Below are 24,670 nucleotides of genomic sequence, written 5' to 3'. Positions count from 1 at the left end.
GCACGTCGGCAATTCATGTCATCTACATCCGACTGGAAAAGTGTTGCTCATATTATGAGAAAATACAGATGATGCAGGACAAATTCAGAAAACCCTATTCTATCTTGCAAGTGATGAGCCCAAAATCAATTTAAAACCAAATTTAGAATTTTCTAAAAAATTTAGATTAAATTTCAGATTTTTTAAAAGATTTTAATGAATTTTAAATTAAATTTTGTAATTAAAAAAAAAGGAAAAAAAACAAAAAAGTAGTATGACTCTAGCAAGAAGGTTCTGATGATTTTTTTTTTATTTTGTAATTTTTTTAAAAGTAGCTAATAATAGAGAAAGCAAATTTACAAGAAGGATAAGAGAAAAATAGAGGAAATGAGAAAAGACGAAGAAGAGAAAAAAAGAAGATAGAACCTCTGAGGAAAAAGAATTTTACCGGCGCACATGCGGAGAAGAGAAGGGGAAAAAGATACTATGACCGCAGTAAAAACACAAACCTAAATTTTATTCCATCATAACTCGTCCCAAATTACAAATTATAGACTATATTTATAACCATCCAACCGTAATCCTAATCTAATTCAAATCCCAAGATTTTAGGAATATTTTCCTAATTCGAGTATATCTAAAAAATCTAAACCATATTTCTAATTTTTAGGGATTTATTCTCTATGATAAATCCTAAAAATCTTTACAAAAACAACTAAAACAAATTAACAAGTAAAATAATTCCGAAAATTAGAAAAAATTTAAAACCTAAACAAATCAATCCTATCCGCACCCGATTCTGCATCAACAGATGTCTCAAGAAAGAATTGTGGTATCTTGAGTATTTCATGATTTACTATATCTGTACATTCTTGTTGTAATTTTTTGACTAGCAATTACAAGTTATGCAGTACCGTTCCGGATTGTGTTATCTGAGTGTCAAATGGTATTCTTTACTTTGCCGTAATATGGAAATGATATCAGCTCTATTAACCTTTATATCAGTTTCGCTTCCCATTCTTCTTTTGGTTATTTATTAGAGGTTTAAGTATTATCATCATGTTTAATGGAGTACTCCGTACTCCTCTTCTTTTCCTTTTAGGAATTAATTTATGGATTACTAGTAAATTTGAACTTAATTATAAAGATCTTTGATTACTTGACAGATCTGTATCCCTTCTCACCTGATTTTTCTCAATTCTTGAGTTCATTTTGATTCGAAATCTGTCACCTTTATCAGCACATGAGCTTTGACATAATGAAACATAACGAACCATAACAACACATACCAATTAAAGCTAACAGGGAAAAATGAAGACAGCAATGAGATCATCATACTTGAAAAATGCTACTTGTACACCCTATTCTAGATAAGATGAGGACTAGTCTACATAAATAAGAATTCAAAAACTAAATCTGAATAAGTCAAAGAGATTTAGACAACATCCATATATATTAAACTATCGTGTTGGAAATCTCTTGTTTGATGTACCTAGTATGTGCTTTAGAATATCCTTTCCTTTACACTGGTTAGGAATGGAAATTTTGATTTATTTGCCTAATAGTAACCACTCCCTAGCTATTTGCAGGCTTAGTATATGAACTGAAAAGCAATTTGGGGTGAATTTTGAGGGTGTTTTTGGTAATTCTCCTTTCAATATCTCTATGATATTTTCATCTCCTCTAGATGCACAAACTTTTTAATCATATTGATTCTGTAAGTTCTGAACTTGTGTGGTATGAGAATCTTTTTTCTTCTTCTTCTTCAAGGATTTTTATTTTAGTCCGTCGTAAGATCATCGTCATAATCATGGATGTTAAATCATGCCCCTTGGCGAGACAGAAGAGATATGCTAAACTGGATGTTTTTGGATGTTTTAAGAAACGGGGAGTGGTAATAAACCCAAAAATATTTCCTACTCAATGATTAGTGGTTTGATACCGACCGTCCTAGCGCAAGTGACAAGGGGCTTGGTGGTAGGTACCCGAGGTTCCAAGTTTGAATCATAGTTGATTCACATTTCCAGCTAAGTTTATTTCTAAATGAAATGAACGAAACAGGTAGCATGCTACCTATCTCTCAAAAAAAAAAAGTTTAGTGGTTTGATCACTGGTTGAACCATTCGCGATAGCGTGGCATCCAAAAGTTTAAAATATTAATTAAATACAATGGTGAATAAGATTGCTCTATTTGGTTCTACAATTGTAAGAGAGTAAAGAATCAATAATGTTCAGACCGAAACAAAAATTCAAAGTTCTTTTCTAATATTAATAAAAAGAATCAATAATGTTCAGATCAAAACAAAAATTCAAAGTTCTTTTCTAATATTAATATTAATAAAATGGCTCTATTTTTTGTTGGCAGGCTAATGATTATATTCGAATCGTTTGATGCAGGTTTTAATTTGAATTCTCGGCACCGGTTTCCGGTTCGACGGCTAGTTCGAAAAACATTGGTGTTTATGCATCAAAGCAGATCGTCAGATTTCTCTAAGCACCACCAAAGGTATTAATTTAACTCCTTTTTTTTCCCTGGAAATCTCTCTCTCATCTTTTCCTTACTAGGATCTCTAGACTCCACTAAACAATATTACCCAGTCAAGTCCTCATATCGGTTATCAAGTCATGATAAAAAAAATGACCTCTAGTATATAATTTCAACAATCTTAACTGCTCCGATTTCATAATATTTTAACAACTCAAGAAATCACTAGTCCAAACTTTGAATCTTCTTCCTTATTACCCGGTGCACAAATCTACAGGCTAACAAAATTAAGATGGAAAACTCGAAGCTCAATCTCAGTCGTTCGTCCCTCATTTCATTACATTATTATTCAAAAATTTGTAATGCTGCTCGTGCTATTATTATTTTTTCTCTTTCTGTTTCAGAATGGTAAACAACTGAGATTGGGCCTTCAGTTTTATTTTCTTATTAGTGTTTCCTCTGTCTGAGTCAGACTAAAACGTGTTTCTTTCTTACCATTTCACTATGACTGTATAAACCTTTAATAATATGACTTGGACAAAACACCCAAGACAGCATGAGGATAATGCTAGCTTTTTAGCTTGTTCTAGTAACATGTTTAACTAGTCCTCGTTTCTTTTCCTGCAAGAATGACTGTTCCAATGCTTCATCCTCTATATATAGCCATCTCTTCTATCTCAGTTATCGCACCACGCATCCTACGGAATAGAGATAGAGGGTTAGAGATAGAGAGATGGCTCCCTACATTCTTGCCCTTACTCTCCTTGCCCTCGTTTCTTCGCGAGCCATTGCGTCTGATCCTAGCCCCCTCCAAGACTTCTGCGTTGCGGATAAGAACTCCCCAAGTACGCACTATTCTTTTTTCTCTTTTTACTTATTTCTTCAAGGCATTGCTAAACATTCTATGTTTACTTTGGTTAACTTTTATTTCGAGGATAGCATGCACATAATTTGAAGCTATTCTTTTTTATTCTACCAAACACTGCAAGCTTCAGTAAAAATATGTAGTAGTTCTATTCAAGCTAAGTTCATTTTTAGCTTCACATTTTTAGCTAAGTTCATTTTTTTAAATAAAATTGAATACAGCAGGTAGCTTGCTACCTTTCTCTTAAAAGAAAAAAAAGAAAACAATTTCAACCTCCCATGGGATTGACTATGAATAAAAGTATGGTATCTATGTATGTATGGATGCATCAGATGTGGGGAATATTTGTAGTTTTTTATGATGATCCCTACAGTAACAAGAGAATAAAAAAATTTCATTTCATCTACATTTATCCCCAAACCAAATTTTGCCTTGCTGAACTGCTTTCCTATTTTCGTGCAGTATTCGTAAATGGGTTCGTGTGCAAGGACCCAAACCTCGCCACCCCTGAAGATTTCTTCTTTCCTGGTCTCGACAAGCCTGGAAACACCATGAACAAGGTTGGCTCCAACGTGACTCTAGTCAGTGTGGCGCAGCTCCCCGGCCTCAACACCCTCGGCATCTCCATAGCTCGCATTGACTTCGCCCCCAATGGTCTAAACCCTCCCCACACCCACCCGCGCGCCACCGAGATCCTCACCGTCCTTGAGGGCACTCTCTGCGTCGGATTCGTCACCTCTAACCCTGACAACAAGCTTTTCGCGAAGGTGCTTAACACGGGAGACGTGTTCGTATTCCCCCAAGGACTTATCCACTTCCAATTTAATCCGGCAGCGAGCAGCGCGGTTGTGCTATCCGGTCTGAGCAGCCAGAACCCCGGTGTGATCACTATAGCCAATGCAGTTTTCGGGGCGAAGCCGCCGATTTCGGATGAGGTTCTTGCCAAGGCGTTTCAGCTGGATAAGAATACTGTGGATTGGCTCCAAGCGCAATTCTGGGTGAACAACTAAATTAAACATCTATTAAAGATGAACTGTGTGTTGCTTACTAGTTGATGCTTGATCTAAATAAGCAAACAATGTGTATGTGTTTGCACAAATATTGCAATAATTAAGACTGTTGTATGCTTTACTTCTTTTTTATAGTGTGATGAAGTTTGTTGTTCCTTAATTTATGCCTTAATTAATGAAAACTCGGCGCTAACACGCATAGAATGATCTGAATTGTCAGTTGAGTATTAAGTCACTACTATTTATTAGATTAAATATTAATTTGAAATAAAATTATGATCATCAATTTCTTATAAATCAAGCACTAAATTTTTGAGCCCCGCCGACAATACAATACTAAATTAGTATAATTATTAACATCATTTTTTTTTTCTTATTATGCATTAATATTTTTCAATATTATTTATCTCAGTATCGAATAATTAAAAATTAAAGTATATTTCTTTCTAAAAATATTTAAACCTAATAAGTAAAATGAATAAATTAGTTTAAAATAAAATAAAAACTCACCACAGTATTAAAAAAGATGAATAATATTTTTCTATTATCATCAAGGTAGAATTTACAAATAAAAAAAAAGAAAGCCAACTAAGTGCTTACATGATAATTTTGTTAATTTTAACACCTCTTTTAACCGTGCTATTAAAAAAAGATTAGGGACCAAAATAAAAAATAGTGAAAAGGTTGGGGCAAAAAAAAAAATAGAGATCAAAATAAAAAAATAGTGAAAAGATCTGGACCAATGTGCAATTAATTCTTTAAAAAAATATGTGGGCCCTACAACCTCCCCAAAATAAGGGGAGACCTTCTTTTGGTTCCCAATTAGTGTAATGACAAGGGGGGGACGTCGTGCCGTACGGAAAGGCGGCTACGTTCCTGAGGGAGGACAGCGACCACCGCAGCGATGGCGGAGAGAACGAAAAAGTCAGAGCGGACCACCCCGGCGAAGACAAAGAGGAAGAAAGGAGGGAGGGGGCGTGCAGCACCGTACAGGTAGGCGGAGAGGAGCGAAAAGTCGCAGGACCCCCACTGAACGCGGGGAGGGCTCCGTTAGGGTCGCCCTTTCATAAGTTTGTATAGATAAAAAATAAATAAATAATATAAATATAAATTTTATATATATATATATATATATAGAGAGAGAGAGAGAGAGAGAGAGAGAGAGAGAGAGAGAGCATGGCTACTATATATTATGAGTATTGGAGCCCTCGTACTCATAAGTTGTTTTCATGATGAGGCTCTGGAATCGACGATCCATTCCGTTAAATATGATTTAGAGTACTTGAAACTTCTAGAAAATAAATTTCGTAAATTTTCGAAATCATAATAAAGTCCATCAAGTGGGCATAAAATGAACGGTCAAAATCGAACGACGTCCTAAAAAAAGGATGATCGGATCCTTCAATTCAAAGATCGGAGTTATTGATCTTTATCTATGTAGTGAATAGAATTTTCTATCAAAAATTCAACAAATTCCCGATTCTTTTATACCGTTAAACTCAAAGTATTCCATACCGTCGTTAAAAATTGTCAATTTGTGACCTCTTGATCGTAAGGTAAATGATGTCGAAAAATTATAAATTTGATTTCTAGAAGTTTTAAATGCTGTAAATAACGTTTAACGGTGTGGATCGTCGATTTGGAAGCTCTATCATCGAAAACAACTTATGAATACGAGGGCAATCGTACTCATAATAGTATAGTAGCCGGACCATATATATATATATATATATATATATATAATAAAGATAAAAATCTATTAATTTTTTATATTTTTATTGATTATAGATTTCCTTATATTTATTAGGTGAAATTTTAATTTTGTTATATCGACTATTAAAAAATAGGCAAAAACAAAAAAGAAAAGATATAAGTAAATTCTTAACTAAAAAACTAAAGTTCAAGTACTTAGACTTTGTTTGGGATTGTGGGAAGATTGCGTTATGTGCGGTAAGAAAATACGATGGAAAAATACCCTATTTGTTTCCGTATAGAATATTCAGTTCTGTATATCGCGATTAGTCCGTTACTATATATTTTTTGCGGTCTCACCGGAGGACGTAGAAGTATATTCCTATATGCTTTTATCCCAACTCTATTTTATCTAATAACATTAGATAGACCTCAATACCAAACTAAACCTTATATTAGATAGTTTTATCTTGTTAAAGTTAAAATTTATCTTACACAATATATGAGCATGCCTTATGCACTCGGTTTATAACCTTTTTTACACCGTATTTATAAAATTTTATTATAAAGGTAAAATCTATTAATTTTTATATATAAATTTTTTATTAATTATAAATTATATCTATTTGATGAAATTTTAATTTTGTTATATTGACTATTAAAAATGGGATTGATCTATGCAATAAAATTTTACACTTGATGTAGATAAAAATAAAAAAAAATATTGAGAGAAAAAAATAAAAAAAAGATGCAGGGTGTGAGAGAGAGAGTGAGAAAGAGTAAAAAAAAAAAAAGTGGGTCCCACTGAACCCCTCCGCCAAACACGGGAAGGCTTCTGTGGTTCCCAATTCATAATAGGATAAATAATACTAGTGTAGGAATCCGCGTGATGTGGCGGATATAATCATACTTAATTAAATTTAATAATATAAAAAATATTTAAAAAATTTTAAAATAAAATTATAATTTAATAAAAAATAACGAAAGATGAAAAAAATTATAGGAGAAAAAAATTTGTTACAGAAAAATCGGACCCCTTTGTATCCTCATTTAGGGCATTCTCTACTAACACCGACAATTTCGTGAATTACCAAAATGCCTTCAATCCTTTTTCGGCAAGCCCATATCTTAGCCGATACTTCTCGTCCTTCGAGACCATTAGAGGAGAGGGATACACACCCTTTACATAACTATACATTACAAAATTTAAGTGGTCAAGAAGGAGGAGGATTGGGATGTTATAAAGAAGGAATTAATATGACGGGAAGCCAAAGAGGCATATGTTATGGAGAAGAAATTAATGAGACGGGAAGCCGAAGAGGCAAACGTTACAGAAAAGGAATTTTAAGAAGGAAAGATTATGGTGCTACAACGTGGTAAAAGCTTATGAGAAATAATAATGTACTAGTGTAGAGACCCGTGCGATACAGCGGATAGATAATAGAAGTAAAATTTAAAAATTTTAATAAAATTTATATTTACAATTTATTAATATATAGGAAGCTATACCATATTAAGCATAGTTAATTTGTATGACTAAATTCAATTGTTAAAAAAATAAAATTATAGCTAGAGTTCACTCATTGATAGAATATTAATACTGTGCATATAATTAAATATTGCACCTTATATGTAATTAGAAGAGTGGGGAGGTGAAGGGTTGGGCGTTGAGAAGAGGAGAAGGTGGTTTGATTTAAAGTTGTGCTATGAGAAAGAAGGTTAACATGTCACGTGACAAAAAGTTTTTTATGGTGTATGCAAAAGAGTTACAAAAAAGAGAGGGTGAGAGATTAATAGAGAATAAGAGTGGATTAAAGTTATAAAGCACACTTATTGATAGAATATTAGTATGGTGCATGTAATTAAATATTGCACATTGTATGTAATTAGAGGAGTGGGGAGGTGAAGGGTTGGGCGTTGAGAAGAGGAAAAGGTAGTTTGATTTAAGTTCGGTTATGAGAATGAAAGATGACATGCCACGTGGCAAAAAGTATTGTGGCTTCATATAGGTTTGTAGATTATAGATGTGCATAGATTATATGAGATTAGGGATGCAAACGGGGCGGATCTGAGGGCGGGATCCCCGCCCCGCCTCCCGCCTCGACTAGCAAAATTCCGCCCCGTCTCCTGCTCTGAATCCGTGACAGATTAAAATATAAATCCCATAATCCGCCCCACCTTGTAACTCGCCTCCCGCCGGCGCCCTGAATCCGCCCGGCCAACTAATATTTTTTTATATAATTATAATATTATTAATATTTTGTAAAATATAAAATAATAATTTTTAATAATATTATATATATAATTTAACAATATCAATTATAAAAATAAAAAATATCAATCAAAATTCAAAATAAAATTCAAAAGTTTCAAATACATTAGAAATGAGAGTACTAACTTGTTTGTATTTTAAATTTTTTTGTAAACACATAATTTTTTAGAAATATTTTTTAAAAATATAAATAATTTTCGGGGCAAATTCGGGGCGGGGTGGATTCAGGGCGGATTCGGTGCGGGTCAAAATTTCTCTCGTTTCCTGCCCGAATCCGTCTCGGATCGTAAAATTTACCCCGTTTCCCGCCCCGAATCCGTTTATTTTCTCCCATTTACTTATCCCGTCTGGGCGGATCCGGGCGGAGCTCCACCAACCGGATCGTTTGCATCCCTATTATGAGAATAAATTCCTTAACCGTACGGACCCAATGCACCGAGCGCACACAACGATCTCTCCTATTGGAATCCCCCAACAATAGCGATATGCATGCACCCAGTTCACCATGGACCACCACACACTCCTTTTTTTTTTTTTACTTTGTATTTTTGTTGTTGGAACTGTAATTATCCTATACCATTATGTAATGCAAGATCTAAAATAAAAATAAAATATAAGTTAGATTATTATTCTAATAATTTTTAATGTTACTAGTTTCCATTGCAATGCAGTAACATAAACCTCCACAATCTCACAACTACACTCTCTCTCTCTCTCTCTCTCTTCTCTTCTCTCTCTGCTTTCCTCCCCCCCGCCGCCCCCCCCCCCCCCCCCCCGCGCCAAATTGATCCAAAGTGCCACAATGGCTTTTCCGCCACGGCGGTGAAGCTTGCAAGGTCGACATCCTCCGCCAGCGATAGCCGGTAGCGCGGGCGGCTCCTGTCCTACGGCTTCCATCAACCTGATCCCTCCATGCTCTCTCCGCCTATTCGTCTCGCTGATACACAATGGCGCTGTCCTCTCCCGAGGCCGTCTAGCTAGCCGTTGGATATAAAAACCTGATCATCTTCTTAAGTTTTTAAAAAATGACAGTTGTTTTATATTTTTAACATATTCCGTAATTCGCAGGATTTTAAATGCCAAAAAGTTTTGGGTTCACCAGCGTTTCTAGGATACATGTTATTGCTTTATTAATTACTACTTAAATATCATCAGAAAATTATTCAGTAGAAAATTATGCATCATAAAAAATAAAATTTGTGATTATACTCGTAAGGGTTTTTTTTTGTTAACTAAGTGTGATGCGAATTTATCATTATCAGAATAATGTATTCCATTGTAAGATGTGTGAATGATTTATCTTATTCACGGGATAATGAGTAAAAAAATAAAGATTTTTTTTTTCTTTTATAGACAAAGTATAGGCATTTTTTTAAAAAAAATAATAATGCACCAAAATTCATGTACTTAAGCACGAAAACGATCGCGATGGGACACGATCCACAATCTCCCGCTTCGGAGGCAGGGCCTTATCCAGTAGGCCACGCGTTCTGGGTTTGCGTAACGAAACTGCTAAGTTTATTTAAAAACTAAAACTTTTAAAAATGCCCCTACACTTACTGCTCGAAACATTGCTTTAGTTAGTTAAATTTACAAGTTTTTACCAATAATAAATTGCTGCAGTTTCATCATTCATTTAAAAGTAACTAATATTATTAAATCTGATAGAATCAATGATCAATCTAACTGAATCTCCAATCTAATTAACTAGGAACACGATTCAATTAAAACAAAAACACAAAAAAGCGGGGACATGCTTTAGAAAATACAATAGTTCGGGGTTTTCCACACAATTAGGTCGTAAAACGACGGGTCCACCGTACACCGAATTTTTTGCTGCGCAGCTGCGCTCTTCGTGCTCTCTATAGAAGTATAGAACACGGGACGCGGCGGGAGCGACAGGGCGCGCGCACGAGTTCGTGGGCCGAGCGATTCCGCTGTGCGTAATCCCTTTTCCCCTCTTGTTCTGAATCGAGTCGGAGAATCGCAAAATCGCTTCAAAAAATCGCATTTTGTGGGCGTAATTGGCGAAATTCCCAAATTGATCGACTTGGAACCTAGATTACTCCAATGAAGAGAACATAGCTATTAATTGAAAGAAGGAAACGAAATCAAGTGGAAAAATCGCATCTTTTAGGGTTGTAGTTTCGCACTTCATCATGTCTCCGATCATAAAGTTGTTATCTTTTTTTTTTTTCTAAGTTAAAATGTTTTATAATTTGGTATACAAAAATTGGGGAGAAGGGGAGAGTTATTTGACTTCATGGTTTTGTACAGGGATTGCGATTAAAAAATATGAAAGATGGATGGATTTCCTCTATAATTATTTGCTTTAGAATAAAAAACATAGAATAAAGTAACATTTTCCTTTTTCCTAGAGGTGAAGTAATTAGTGTTTTTGTATTTTTTAAACCTCCCCTTTCTTAGTTGTTTTTTTTTCTTAACTAATTACTCGGGCTTCCGTGAATAACATGATTTAGCTCCTCTAAAAGGTTATTATAAAACACCGATTGTTTATATTTGATGATATTTTTCCGGTGCAGGGTTGTATAGGATCTTTTGCAGTTATGAATAAATTGGTTCCGCAAGCTATGTATTATTTTCACAGTGTTGATCTAAGAAATTCTGGCATTTCAAAGCATTTCATATCCTCTTTATCAAAAATTAAGTATGGTCCAGTTGATGACAGTTACTGGTTGGGAGATTAGATCACAAGGATTGGCTAGCGCCGAATGAGTACTGAAAATATTTACAAATATCAGACATCCTGATTTACTTACAGGTTGCGTTCGAGAAGGTCACGACTCGTATGGACTACAACCCAGTGAACTCTCTATAGTTTAATAATCGACAAACTGCCTATGCACGTAGATTCAACGAGGTGGAGGATCTGTTGAAGAGGGCAAGAATGAGAATTGCCGACTTTCTGATGAATTCTTTTATAGACTGCATCAAAATGTACGGAAATGTTGCGAAACATCACGAAAAAGCATTGAGACACTCCGCAATATGCCCAGTTTTCATTGTTGGCCTTCGGTTAAGACTTTCAATTATGTTTTAAACATGCTTGTGTGTACTCGACAGTACGAGATTGTTCATGAGATATACATGAGTGCGTCCAAATTGGGCATAACTGTTGATACCTGTTGCTTTAATATTCTTATAAAGGGCTTATGTCAACATAATAGGCTAGACGCGGCGTTTGCCTTATTACATGAACTACCAAAGCAGGGATTGGAACCTAATGCTACCACTTATTCGACGCTTATGCATTCTCTTTGTAAAAATGGTAGATTAGATGAAGCATTTGCGGTATATAAGAGAATGGAAAATGAAGGTATTGATCTTGATACGGTAACATTTAATGTATTGATTAGTGGCCTTTGCAGGCAAGGAAGGGTGGATGAGGGATTGAATCTGCTAAAGGAAATGAAGCTGAAGGGGTGTTACCCTAATTCAGGAACTTATGAAGCACTTCTTTGTGGGTTTCTTGGCAAAAAACAGTTTGTGAAGGCTAAGGACTTTATGGAATTTATGATCTCTCAAGGAAGCAAACCCAGTTTTTCATCATACAAACTGATTATTGAGGGCCTATGTAGTGAAGACAGTTTGGATGATGCTTATTCTGTACTAAAGCAAATGGTGGAACACGGATTCGTTCCTCGAATGGGCACTTGGAAGAAGATTCTTACATGCATGTTTTAGAAGATTCACTTGGGTCCCATTTGTCCTAGCTGGACCTTCGGCAAAAGTGTTGTTCAGTAAAGCTGTTTAAAATTGCACTAATGGCTTTTTGACTGATGCGTTCTCCGACCAGTTTCCCATTATAGTAGAAGAAGCACCTTCATGTTGGGGCTTATGCTTTTTGTGGTCCAATGATCATTTTAGATTTCCAGCACAGTAGTTCCCACTTCCCGATTTTGCCTTGCAAATGCAGAGCTGCAAGTTTTTGGAGCAAAGAAGCTGCTCTAGAATCCAACATAATTTCCCTGTGATTGCTTCTTGTGTATTGTCTTGAGCAAGTTTCGGCAGATTTACCGTCAGTTACTGTCAGATAATGGAACACTTGACAACTTTCCAGGAAAAATCTTCACAGGTTTGTTATTCAATTGTAAACTTAAAGAACTTCGATACTTTGTTCATCTAACTCCATGAAGATCTCTAGAACTTTCATTCTGTAGCACTGAACCCTTCTTTCATTTCAGTTTGGATACAGGTAATAGCATTTGGATTTCCCTTTTGGTATCTTTCGCTTGCTTATATACGGTGTTTAAGTCAGATGGACGTGACGCTAATGCACGTCGGCAATTCATGTCATCTACATCCAATTGGAAAAGTGTTACTTATATTATGAGAAAATACAGATGTCTCAATAAAGAATTGTGGTATCTTGAGTTTTTCATGATTTACTATATCTGTACATTCTTATTGTAATTTTTTTGACTAGCAATTATAAGTTATGCAGAACTGTTCCAGATTGTGTTAGCTGAGTGTCAAATGTTATTTTTTACTTTGCCATAATATGGAAATGATATCAGCTTTACTAACTTTTATATCGGTTTCGCTTCCCATTCTTCTTTTGCTTATTTATTAGAGGTTTAAATATTATCATCATGTTTAATGGAGTACTCCATACTCCTTTTCTTTCCTTTTTAGGAATTAATTTATGTATTACTAGTAAATTTGAACTTAATTATAAAGATCTTTGATTACTCGACAGACTGTGTCCCTTCTCACCTGATTTTTCTCCAATTCATTTTGATTCAAAATCTGTCACCTTTATCAGCACATGAGATTTGTATGTGAGCATAACGAAACATAACAACACATATACCAATTAAAGCTAACAGGGAAAAATGAAGACAGCAATGAGATCATCATAATTGAAAATTGCTACTTGTACACCCTATTCTAGGTAAGATAAGGACTAGTCTACATAAATAAGAATTCAAGAACTAAATCTGAATAAGTCAAAAAGGTTTGGATAAGATCCATATATTCAACTATCATGTTGGAAATCTCTTGTTTGATGTACTTAGTATGTACTTCAGAATATCCTTTCCTTTACACTGGTTAGGAATGGAAATTTTGATTTATTTGCCTAATAGTAACCACTCCCTAGCTATTTGCAGGCTTAGTATATGAACTGAAAAGCAATTTGGGGTAAATTTTGAGGGTGTTTTTGGTAATTCTCCTTTCAATATCTCTATGATATTTTCATCTCCTCTAGATGCGCAAACTTTTTAATCATATTGATTCTGTCAGTTCTGAACTTGTGTGGTATGAGAAACCTTTTTTTTTTCTTCTTCTTCAAGGATTTTTATTTTAGTCCGTAGTAAGATCATCATCATAATCATGGATGTTAAATCATGCCCCTTGGCGAGACAGAAGAGATATGCTAAAGTGGATGTTTTTCGATGTTTTAAAAGACTGGGAGTGGTAATAAACCCAAAAATATTTCCTACTCAATGTTTAGTGGTTTGATCACTGGTTGAACCATTCGCGATAGTGTGGCATCCAAAATTTTAAAATATTAATTAAATAGAATGGTGAAAAAGATTGCTCTATTTGGTTCTACAATTGTAAGAGAGTAAAGAATCAATAATGTTCAGACCAAAACAAAAGGTCAAAGTTCTTTTCTAGTATTAATAAAATGGCTCTATTTTTTGTTGGCAAGCTAATGACTATATTCTAATCGTTTGATGCAGGTTTTAATTTGAATCTCGGCACTGGTTTCCGGTTCGACGGCTAGTTCGAAAAACATTGGTGTTTATGCATCAAAGCAGATCCTCAGATTTCTCTAAGCACCACTAAAGGTATTAATTTAACTCTTCATCTTTTTTTTTCCCCTGGTAATCTCTCTCTCATCTTTTCCTTACTAGGAACTCTAGGCTCCACTAAACAATATTACCCAGTCCAAGTCCTCATATCGGTTATCAAGTCATGATCAAACAAATGGCCTCTAATATTTAATTCCAACTATCTTAACTGCTCCGATTTCATAATATTTTAACAACTCAAGAAATCACTGGTCCAAACTTTGAATCTTCTTCCTTATTACCCAGCGCGCAAATCTACATGCTAACAAAATTAAGATGGAAAACTCGAAGCTCAATCTCAGTCGTTCGTCACTCATTTCATTACATTATTATTCGAAAATTTGTTATGCTGCTCATGCTATTATTATTTTTTTCTCTTTCTGTTTCAGAATGGTAAGCAACTGAGATTGGGTCTTCAGTTTTATTTTCTTATTAGTGTTTCCTTTGTCTGAAAACGTGTCTCTCTTTTACCATTTCACTATGACTGTACCAACCTTTAATAATAAGACTTGGAGAAAACACCCAGGGCAGCATGAGGATAATGCTAGTTTTTTAGCTTCTTCCAGTAGGAAGAAAACACTGTTTGCCAAGTGCAAACCTAACATGTTTAATTAGTCCTCGTTTCTTTTCCTGCAAGAATGACTGTTTCAATGCTTCATCCTCTATATATAGTCATCTCCTCTTTCTCAGTTATCGTACCACGCATCCTACGGAGCAGAGAAAGAGGGTTAGAGAGAGAGAGAGAGAGAGAGAGAGATGGCTCCCTACATTCTTGCCCTTACTCTCCTTGCCCTCGTTTCTTCGCAAGCCATTGCGTCTGATCCTAGCCCACTCCAAGACTTCTGCGTGCGGGATAAGAACTCCCCAAGTAAGCACTATTCTTTTTTCTCTTTTTACTTATTTCTTCAAGGCATTGCTAAACATTCTATGTTTACTTTGGTTACCTTTGTTTCGAGGATAGCATGCACGTAATTTGAAGCTATTCTTTTTTATTCTACCTAACACTGCAAGCTTCAGTAAAAATATGTATTAGTTCTATTCAAGCTTGGCATTTTTAACTGAGTTTATTTTTTAAAATAAAATTGAATGCAGCAGGTAGCTTGCTACCTTTCTCTAAAAGAAAAAAAAAAAAAAAAAATTTCGACCTCCCATGGGATTGAGTATGAATAAAAGTATGGTATCTATGGATGTATGAATGCATCAGATGTGGGGAGTTTTTGTAGTTTTTTATAGTGATCCCTACAATAACAAGAGAATAAGAAAAATTCATTTCACCTACATTTATCCCCAAGCCAAATTTTGCCTTGCTGAGGTGCTGCTTTCTTCTTTTTGTGCAGTATTTGTAAATGGGTTCGTGTGCAAGGACCCAAACCTCGCCACCCCTGAAGATTTCTTCCTCCCTGGTCTCGACAAGCCTGGAAACACCATGAACAAGGTCGGCTCCAGCGTGACTCTAGTCACCGCGGCGCAGCTCCCCGGCCTCAACACCCTCGGCATCTCCTTAGCCCGCATTGACTTCGGCCCCAACGGTCTAAACCCGCCCCACACCCACCCGCGCGCTACCGAGATCCTCACCGTCGTTGAGGGCACTCTCTGTGTCGGATTCGTCACCTCTAACCCTGACAACAAGCTCTTTGCGAAGGTGCTTAACAAGGGAGACGTGTTCGTATTCCCCCAAGGACTTATCCACTTCCAATTTAACCCTGCAATGAGCAACGCAATCGCGTTAGCCGGTCTGAGCAGCCAGAACCCTGGTGTGATCACTATAGCCAATGCAGTTTTCGGGGCGAAGCCGCCGATTTCGGATGAGGTTCTCGCCAAGGCGTTTCAGCTGGATAAGAGTACTGTGGATTGGCTCCAAGCGCAATTCTGGGTGAACAACTAAATTAAACATCTATTAAAGATGTACTGTGTGTTACTTACTAGTTGATGCTTGATCTAAATAAGCAAACAATGTGTATGTGTTTGCACAAATGTTGCAATAATTAAGATTGTTGTATGGTTTACTTCTATTTCATAGTGTGATGTAGTTTGTTGTTCCTTAATTTAAGCTTTAATTAATGAAAACTCCGCGCTAACACGCATGGAATGATCTGAGTTGTCAGTTGAGTATAAAGTCTCTATTATTTATTAGATTAAATATTAATTTTAAATAAAATTATGATCATCAATTTCTTATAAATCAAGCCATAATTTTTTTTATTGTTGATTTTTAAAATCGTCGTTTGATGGCAAAGTAATAAATTTTTTAACTTATCATTTCATATGGCATATCATATCGAATAAATATTATATATGAGATTAAATTCATCGCCGTACGGACGCAATGCACCGAGTGCATGCAACGATCTCTCCTCCTATTGGAATCCCCGAACAAATAGGCATATGCATGCACCCAGTGCACCATGGACCACCATACGCTCATTATCGTAGAGAGACGCATCCCCAATCCTCGAGATTTTTCCTCTAAGAACAACTATGCTGTTCTATGTAGCTACTTATATTGCTTCCCCCGCTCTAAAATTTGCCTTTTTTCTTACAAATTTCTCACCAATTATCCAAAAGGATTAATGGGTCGATTGTGAATCTGAGTTCCAGTGGAGGAGATGATGGCAAATGGGCATCTGGGTCCTTTAATTTTAGGTAAAAATGGGATTTTCCCCCAAAATTCGCCTCCGAATCCTTGTATACCTCATGGGTTTTTGATTCCTCGAAGACCCATTTTAGGGATCACCATGGACTGCATGTTGGTGAGAAAAAGTTGGGTTTTTGATGGAAGGGCACCTAAGTTTAGGGTAGTGAGCGCTTTAGCTAGTGGAGAAGCCGAAGCCCCTTCGGCCGATTTGCGGTCTCTTGAGAAGGAGCTCAAGTTTAGCCCCACTTTCTCTGATTATGTGAAGATCATGGAATCGGTTAAATCGGATCGGAGTAGGGATTCGGATGGAGATTTGGTTGATAGTAGCTTGAAGAAGAGATTGACAGGAAAAAGTGACACTTTTGTAGCTGATGTTAAAGGAAAGAAGAGGTCGGTAAAGTCAGAAAAGCGATTAGTTAGAGTAAGAGATTCATCTCGCGATGGGCGGAAAAATGGGGAAGACGATCGACGAAACAGGGTAAAGCCTGGTGCAGTTGAGAGAAGTTGTAGTACTAGTGGCAGTAGGTTGGAATTAGTCCAAGAGCTTTTCGATAAAGGAGCTGCAGGAAGAAGTGGTGGAAGTGTTAGAGATGAAATGCTTGAGATTGGAAATAAGAGCGATGTGAAGGAAGGAAGAAAAGTTGATTTGTATAAAAAGGCTAGCGGTGCGCGGGTAAAAATGGTTAGTAAACAATTTGAAGAGCAAGAAATCGATCGCCTAAATGGGCGAATGGATTCGAAAGGAAATGAGTTAGTTGATGACTTTGGGGTTTCTAATAGGATTAAGAGTAGAGTGGGAAGTAGAAAAACGGATATAGATGGAAAGAGTAATGGCTCAAATAGCATAAGAGAAAATGAACCAAATCGAAATACACTTGCACCAAAAGCGAAAATATCGAGTCCTGTAAAGAGAACTTTTGAGAAAGATAGAGATTTTAGTCATGATTATAGTCATGTTGGAAAAGATGGAGCTTTTCGGGTGCACAGCGAAGATGGTGCACGATCCAGTAAGGTTTGTTTGAGAGATATGGATAACGGCGACTTTGAAGACAGAGCTGCCTTCAAGACTTTCAAGGTGTTCACTGATGTTAGGAACAGGCCGCGAGTTCTCCGAATGGAGATGGAAGAGAGAATCCAGAAGTTAGCTAGTCGGTAAGTGTTTGTATTGTTGCTCCATTTAGACTACTTAAGCATCTTTTTTTTGACTGATGTGAGTAACATAATGTCCTTTATTTTCAAGATAAAAGATTGTAAGTTAGCTAGTCGGTAAGTGTTTGTATTGTTGCTCCATTTAGACTACTTAAGCATCTTTGTTTGACTGATGTGAGTAACATAATGCCCTTTATTTTCAAGATAAAAGATTGTGCGGACTTCTTTCCAGCCTTTCTGAGCAATTTCTTAAAATGGATCACTGGTCGTTTTTGCCATTTCTTCTTTCAATATTCAGAGATATCAACTTCCCATATACTAATTTCTGATGGGCTTTTTAGTAATTTTTGGCCCTTCAAATTTATTCTCTATAGCTTGTTTTGATTTTGTTTAGTATTTACGCTACAATTAGATGGCTTTTTAGTATATCATGACTTTACAATGACTCGTATGAAAACTGTCAAAGGTTGAACGCTACAGATGTAAATATGCCTGAGTGGCAATTTTCGAAGATGATGCATGGTACAAAAATCAGATTCTCGGATCATTCCATCCTGAGAGTTGTTCAGATTTTGGGTCGGCTTGGGAACTGGAAACGTGTATTACAAGTTGTTGAATGGCTTCAAACCCGTGAACGATTTAAGTCCTACAAGAGCAGGTAGTGTTTCAGAAATTTCTGTTATGATTTTGGTTCCTTTGATTTATTTATTGTCTTTAGCCCCTGGCCCGTTTATAATCAAATCATTTCATTAGTCAATCATCTGAGAAAGAACACCGAATTAGTATCATTGTTAAAGTTTGCTGAAATAGCAGTTTTCAATGTAGGCTTAGTTTAGTATTGAGGTCCATCTTACGCTATTAGATAAAATGGACTTGGGGTAAAAGTATATAGGGATATGCTTCTGCGTTCTCCGGTAAGACCGCAAAAAATATATCGTAACCGACTCATCGCGATATGCTGAACGCAATATTACTTACGGAAACAAACAGGGTATTTTCCTGTCGTACTTTCTCACTACATGTAACGCAATCTCCCCACAATCCCAAACGAAGCCATAGTCTCTAGCAGTAAATGGTGCTTTGTAGCATTTTGTCAGATGATAGTCTGACGAAACAATTTAGTGTTGAAATTTGGATTTTTGAGGACATAATCAAAATCGAGGTCAAATTTTCGGGAACAAAATTTGCAATTTCCCTGTTAACCCTTATATGGTTATACCTCAACCTTCTATTATTCCCAGAATTATTATTTGGAGCAATATCATTCAATTTCTTTCTAATTTTCAGGTATATCTATACAACTGTGCTAGATGTGCTTGGTAAGGCCAAGCGACCATTTGAAGCTCTGAATATATTTTACACTATGCGGGTAAACTTGTGATTCACTAAAAGTCACGTTTATTTTGTTTCTTTCGGCACCTCTTCCGACTTCTTTTGACTGTGCCTCAATTACCTGCAGAAGGAATTATCTTCATATCCTGACCTTGCAGCTTACCATTGTATTGCCGTCACACTCGGGCAAGCAGGCCTTATGAAAGAACTATTCGATGTTATTGATTGCATGCGAGCTTTGCCCGAGAAGAAGTTTAAGTTGGGTCCACTTCAAAAATGGGACCCGCGCTTGGAACCAGACCTCATCGTGTATAATGCAGTGAGTAGCCTTGGTAAAATGATAAATTGTTCTACATGCTTAGAATTTGAGCAAACATAGGAATAGCCATAAATTGGAGAGCAGCATAGCAGACTTTTATATTGGTCGATGGACAATAACTAGATGTTGGATATTATTTGTAGGTCTTGAATGCTTGTGTCCAACAGAAGCAGTGGGAAGGAGCATTTTGGGTATTACAACAGTTAAGACAACAGAATATACGCCCGACAAATACGACTTATGGTCTGGTAATGGAGGTACTCTCTTTTCACGTTTATCACTAGTATGAATCAAGACTCTTAATGGACTAGATATTCAGATTAATTATGTAAATAATGATATGAATTTTTTCCTCAAGAGAAATTGTTGCCATTCTACATGATGCGTTGCTCTAGGACAGCACCTACATTGAGACGGCACTATTTTAATGAAGCCAATTGCATGTGCTCAAAAAATCTTTTGTACAGTCTAACTGGCTAATAAGTTTTCTGCAAATGGTGAAGTAGGTAATGCTCGCTTGTGGCAAGTACAACTTGGTGTATGAGTTCTTTAGAAAGGTGGAGAAGTCTTCCATACCAAGCACTTTGAATTACAAAAGTATGTTGCAAGACTTGTATAAGTAAGTTGTGTAAAATTTTTGTAGCTTAATCACTATTTTCACCAGTAAATCCCTTTCGTCATCTGTAGTGCTCATTAATGCTCTATGGAGAGAAGGGAAAATAGATGAGGCCGTGCTAGCTGCAAAGGATATGGAAAGACGCGGAATTGTGGGATCAGCTAGCCTCTATTATGACCTTGCTCGCTGTCTTTGTAGTGCAGGAAGGTGCCAAGAAGCACTTCTTCAGGTATGTGTTCTTATTGTGTTACTTTATAACTATCATATTTTTAAAATTATCCTTAAAAATTGTAGAGCGACATACTTGATGCACGTGCAATCTTAAAACTTTACAGCGACAGATAATGTGATTGCCTCCATAACTAAATAGATTGCATTCTTTTTTTCAGGTCGACAAAATATGCAAGGTGGCAAAGAAACCACTGGTCGTAACCTATACGGGACTAATTCAAACTTGTGTCGACTCTGGGAACATGGAAAATGCCGGATATATTTTTAACCAAATGCAGAGGTTCTGCTCACCCAATATTGTGACTTGCAACATCATGCTGAAATCATATATAGAACATGGAATGTTTGAGGAAGCAAAGGGTCTTTTTCACAAAATTTTGGACGGCAGCCACCAGATAAATAGCAAAACTGATTTGAACAAAAGGGTCGTTCCCGATAAATTCACGTTCAATACCATGATGGAGGCTTGTGCGGAAACGAAAAACTGGGAAGAGTTTGAGAATGTTTTTCAGCAGATGTTACATCATGGCTACCATTTTGATTCAAGAAGGCACCTGCGCATGGTACTCGATGCTTTCAGGGCTGGAAAGGTACATTATCTGTCAGCTATTGAATTTAAATTTAGTTCCCTAATCCATTGTTGAAATAAATATGAAAGGTTATGAAAAAGTATATTTTGAGTCCAAATAAGAAAAACAAAATGCCCCAAACCCGCTGTTTTACTTACCGAGACAAAAAACAGTTTTCTAATATAGAATATTATCTCATGATACTGCATGACACTGATTCAAATTTCTTGTTGACCATTCAGACACAGGTATTAGATGCAACATGGGATCACCTTCTTTCTTTCAGGCGGGTTCCGCCCCCTCCTCTAATTATGGAGAGATTTTGTCTCAAACTGATCGAAGGCGACCCTGCAGCGTCCATCTCCAGCATTACAAGTTGTCAAGATACAGAATTACACAACATTTCTGCGAAGGCTTGGTTGAATCTACTGTTAAAAAATGCCGACCGCTTAAAGAAGGACACAATTGTCGAGTTGGCTTGCAAGGTGAGTAACCTTATAGCTTCAAGCAGCCGTCCTCAGCCAGTATTTCAGAATATACTGGACAGTTGTACAAAATTTCTCCCTGATATACCACTAACTACTTAATAAATGAGAAGTTTTGAGTTGTGAATTTCTTGGTTAAATTTTAATTACCTTGCTCTTGAGTATCATTGATTAAATTTTAAAATGAGCGAAAGTGATTTTAGCAAACTATCTAAAGGATCAAACTGTGTACTGCTTGTTGAATTGCGGGGGTTTTTTTTTCCTTAATATATAGAATGAGTGCTTCGAGAATTAGATAATAATGTGACATTTCTTCCTTATATGGTCCTGCAAAACCTTGAAGAATACATCCTTGAAAAACTCAGTTCCTAGCTGTATATCTAAGTAGAAAACTTTCTATGTGCTTTTATGCAAAAGCTCCTTGAAATGCATTATGTAGATAGTGTGGCTAAGCAACTTCTTGGTGTCTATTCATCTCATGTTATCTTAAAAGACCAAGGCCCTTTAGTTGGACCACGAAGAATGAGACTGTTGAACATATTCTCTGCTTTTCATCTGAAGTGCTTTGGGTCAGTGGGTTAGTTGGTTAGTGTTAGTTCCTTCCAAACTATTCCAGTGTTGGTAAGCATAAAGACACAGCTTTTGAGCACAAATTATTACACTTTTTACTAGAATTGCTTATTTATTAAGTTATGTGCAGGTCCTCTTTTGTTTGTGCTAATTAACTCAAAAAGTAAAGTGCCTCATTTATCATGCAGAACCACTTAGTTTCATACTCTAGTGCCTTATTATTACATGAGTTTCACAGTATCACCTGAACCCTTTTGGATCCCCATGTCATCTTATTATTGCCCACAACTTTTCTGGTTAAGTTCAAGGAAAAGTAAAAGGGCTTCTTCTATTCTTGTCAGAAACACATAATAGCTGGCCAGCAAATGGTCTAGTTTGAATCATAGAAAAGGTAGAAGCTCTACTTGAAGTGAGCCCTCAAAAGCAATTATTTTCTAAATTCTCGATTGACGGGTGCAGAAACTTCAAATTAGAGCTTTGGGAGGCCAACTTGTCTAGGGCTCGAGCTTTGGTTCTTTACCGAACTCAAAAGCTTTTGAGTAATTTGTCGCCAAAAACATGGATTTCTCCTATACAGAAATTATTTTTTTAAAAAAAAAACAATTCTTTTTCGGTGTGATTTTGTTCGGTGAGTAGTACAGTAGATAACTTTCTTGTTCATGGATAACTTTGCTTTCATCAATGACAGAGATAACTGTAACGATGAAGAATAAGTCGACGACATTTGAGTGGAGCAGCTGTTTCCGGGTTATTCTGAAATAACTTAACAGAACCGAAGATTACTCGGGGTTTTCCTAGTAATCTCGCGATTATACGGTAGCTTAATTTCGCAACAGGTTAAATACTACAATATTCTGAAACAAGATATGCAATAGGACATCTGCAGTTTGTTGTCTCTAACTATTTACATCTAAGCTAACTTGGGTTCGTGTATTCCAAAACTTTCTCTTATTCCTTGTGTCCTTTTCCTACTAGCTATACATTCCTCACCTGCTCCAATTCCATTTACTGTTAATTCCTCAGCAGTAGTGGTTTTTGAATCCCATTCACTACCTGAGAAATTTCTTGTGGAGAGAACAAAAGTGGGAGCCCACCCAACTGGGTTTGCATTTGGTCCCCTCTTTTGAATTATTGTGAAGGGACCAAAGTGCATTGAATCCAATCAGCCTTTAAATAATAAAATCAAGTGCACTAAATGTGATTTTTTTTTTTTTTTTTATTATAGGGAAAGAGAGAGAGTATGCGATAGCTTCGTTTTTTTTTCTATAATAAACTTAACTGCAAATATATAGTAATCATCCAGTACTTTACCATTTGCACTGTAATTGTTCCTATAACTGAATAAATACTTTTTGAGGTATAGCGAATAATTAAGGAAGAATAAATAATAAGGAATAAAAGGGAAATTCTCTGTTGTGTTTCCTAAGATGGGCTCGTAGGTCATGAGTTTCAGGAGCCTAAAACATTTTCTGATGGAGGAATAATTTTGTTGTTTTGTTATTGTTTTTCAACTTTCACAAAAATGAAGTGTCTCAACATCTTACACTACAAATATGGTTATTTTTCTAGGGACTTTTTTATAAAACAACCCTCTAAAATTTTGAAATTTGTGAAATAACCCTCTCAAAATTTTATTTGGAAAACTAACCCTCCTTTCGCCATGTCGGCGCCACGTCAGAATTTCTTTTAAAGGCGGTGAATCGTTCACCGCTTTCTCCCATTTCTTTTAAAAGCGGTGAATCGTTCACCGCTTTCTCCTATTTCTTTTAAAGACGGTGAATCATTCACCGCCTTTCACTTATTCACTATTTCTTTCTATATCCCATATATAATCCCAACAACCACATAAAAATTCTAACAAATCATATATAATCTTAACAACCTTTAAATCCTAATAATTTATCCATATAATTTCATATAATCTTAACAGCCTGAAAATCCTAATAATCTATCTATACAATCCTAATAATCAAATAAAAATTCTAATGATCCACATATAATCCTAACAACCTCACTTTTTTCTATTTCCTATATAATTCACGCACAATTTTAATAAATACGGTGAACGATTTACCGCCTTTAAAAGAAATACGAGAAAGCGGTGAACGATTCACCGCTTTTAAAAGAAATGAATAAAAGCGGGAAACGATTCACCGCCTTTAAAAGAAATGGGAGAAAACGGCGAACGATTCACCGTCTTTGTAAGGAAACCCTGACGTGGCACCCACGTGGCGAAAGGAGGGTTAGTTTTACAAATAAAATTTTTACAGGGTCATTTTGCCAATTTCAATTTTTTGGAGGGTCATTTTATAAAAAAGCCCTTTTTCTAGCTCTTGTTTTTAGCAGTAAAATACAATTCAATGCGACACATGTTCATCAAATATTCTCACTCTTTTCTTATTTTTACCTACCTTTTATTGAAGTGAGAGAAACACAGATTCTCAATTTTAGGACAAAAGAATATTCTCAAGTTCTCTACCTATTTAATTTAAGAAAAAATTTCAAATACTATCTCTATAATTTTGTACTTTCTCACTTTAGTACTTTGTGGTTTAAAGTGTTTCACTTTTATCTCCTGTGATTTTATTTTTCTTTTTTGTTATTCCCTTCACTAATTTTTTTTCGTTAAATCAGTGAGAAAG

At 36.0% G+C, this 24,670-nt stretch overlaps 4 protein-coding genes across 5 annotated transcripts; all 4 read left to right on the top strand.

Moving 5' to 3' along the window:
* LOC109720026 (germin-like protein 8-8) lies at window positions 2,392-4,499 on the top strand. The gene is made up of 3 exons (XM_020246886.1): window positions 2,392-2,485; window positions 3,128-3,309; window positions 3,792-4,499. The coding sequence occupies exons 2-3, from the start codon at window positions 3,198-3,200 to the stop codon at window positions 4,337-4,339; spliced, it is 660 nt and encodes a 219-aa protein (XP_020102475.1). The 5' UTR covers window positions 2,392-2,485; window positions 3,128-3,197; the 3' UTR covers window positions 4,340-4,499.
* Window positions 5,244-12,008, top strand: LOC109719970 (pentatricopeptide repeat-containing protein At3g14580, mitochondrial-like). Its single transcript, XM_020246829.1, has 3 exons — window positions 5,244-5,332; window positions 11,175-11,271; window positions 11,388-12,008. Exons 1-3 carry the CDS (start codon window positions 5,244-5,246, stop codon window positions 12,006-12,008), a joined length of 807 nt encoding a protein of 268 aa, XP_020102418.1.
* On the top strand, window positions 12,018-16,214 carry LOC109720025 (germin-like protein 8-8). Its single transcript, XM_020246885.1, has 5 exons — window positions 12,018-12,399; window positions 12,509-12,688; window positions 14,012-14,119; window positions 14,813-14,990; window positions 15,460-16,214. Exons 4-5 carry the CDS (start codon window positions 14,879-14,881, stop codon window positions 16,005-16,007), a joined length of 660 nt encoding a protein of 219 aa, XP_020102474.1. The 5' UTR covers window positions 12,018-12,399; window positions 12,509-12,688; window positions 14,012-14,119; window positions 14,813-14,878; the 3' UTR covers window positions 16,008-16,214.
* Window positions 16,565-21,642, top strand: LOC109720462 (pentatricopeptide repeat-containing protein At1g30610, chloroplastic). Of its 2 annotated transcripts, none has more exons than XM_020247597.1 (9): window positions 16,565-17,909; window positions 18,373-18,564; window positions 19,194-19,275; window positions 19,366-19,557; window positions 19,701-19,814; window positions 20,064-20,176; window positions 20,222-20,402; window positions 20,563-20,994; window positions 21,216-21,642. In XM_020247597.1, exons 1-9 carry the CDS (start codon window positions 16,729-16,731, stop codon window positions 21,558-21,560), a joined length of 2,832 nt encoding a protein of 943 aa, XP_020103186.1. In that variant the 5' UTR covers window positions 16,565-16,728; the 3' UTR covers window positions 21,561-21,642. The 2 variants fall into 2 exon arrangements, with proteins under 2 accessions (XP_020103186.1, XP_020103187.1); XM_020247598.1 differs by having other exon boundaries at window positions 16,567-17,909; window positions 20,064-20,154; window positions 20,245-20,402.

This window comes from Ananas comosus, linkage group 14 (assembly GCF_001540865.1).
Source record: "Ananas comosus cultivar F153 linkage group 14, ASM154086v1, whole genome shotgun sequence".
Classification (NCBI taxonomy): domain Eukaryota; kingdom Viridiplantae; phylum Streptophyta; class Magnoliopsida; order Poales; family Bromeliaceae; genus Ananas; species Ananas comosus.
Note: the sequence above shows the minus strand (reverse complement) of the source record. Positions and strands in the feature narration are given on the sequence as shown.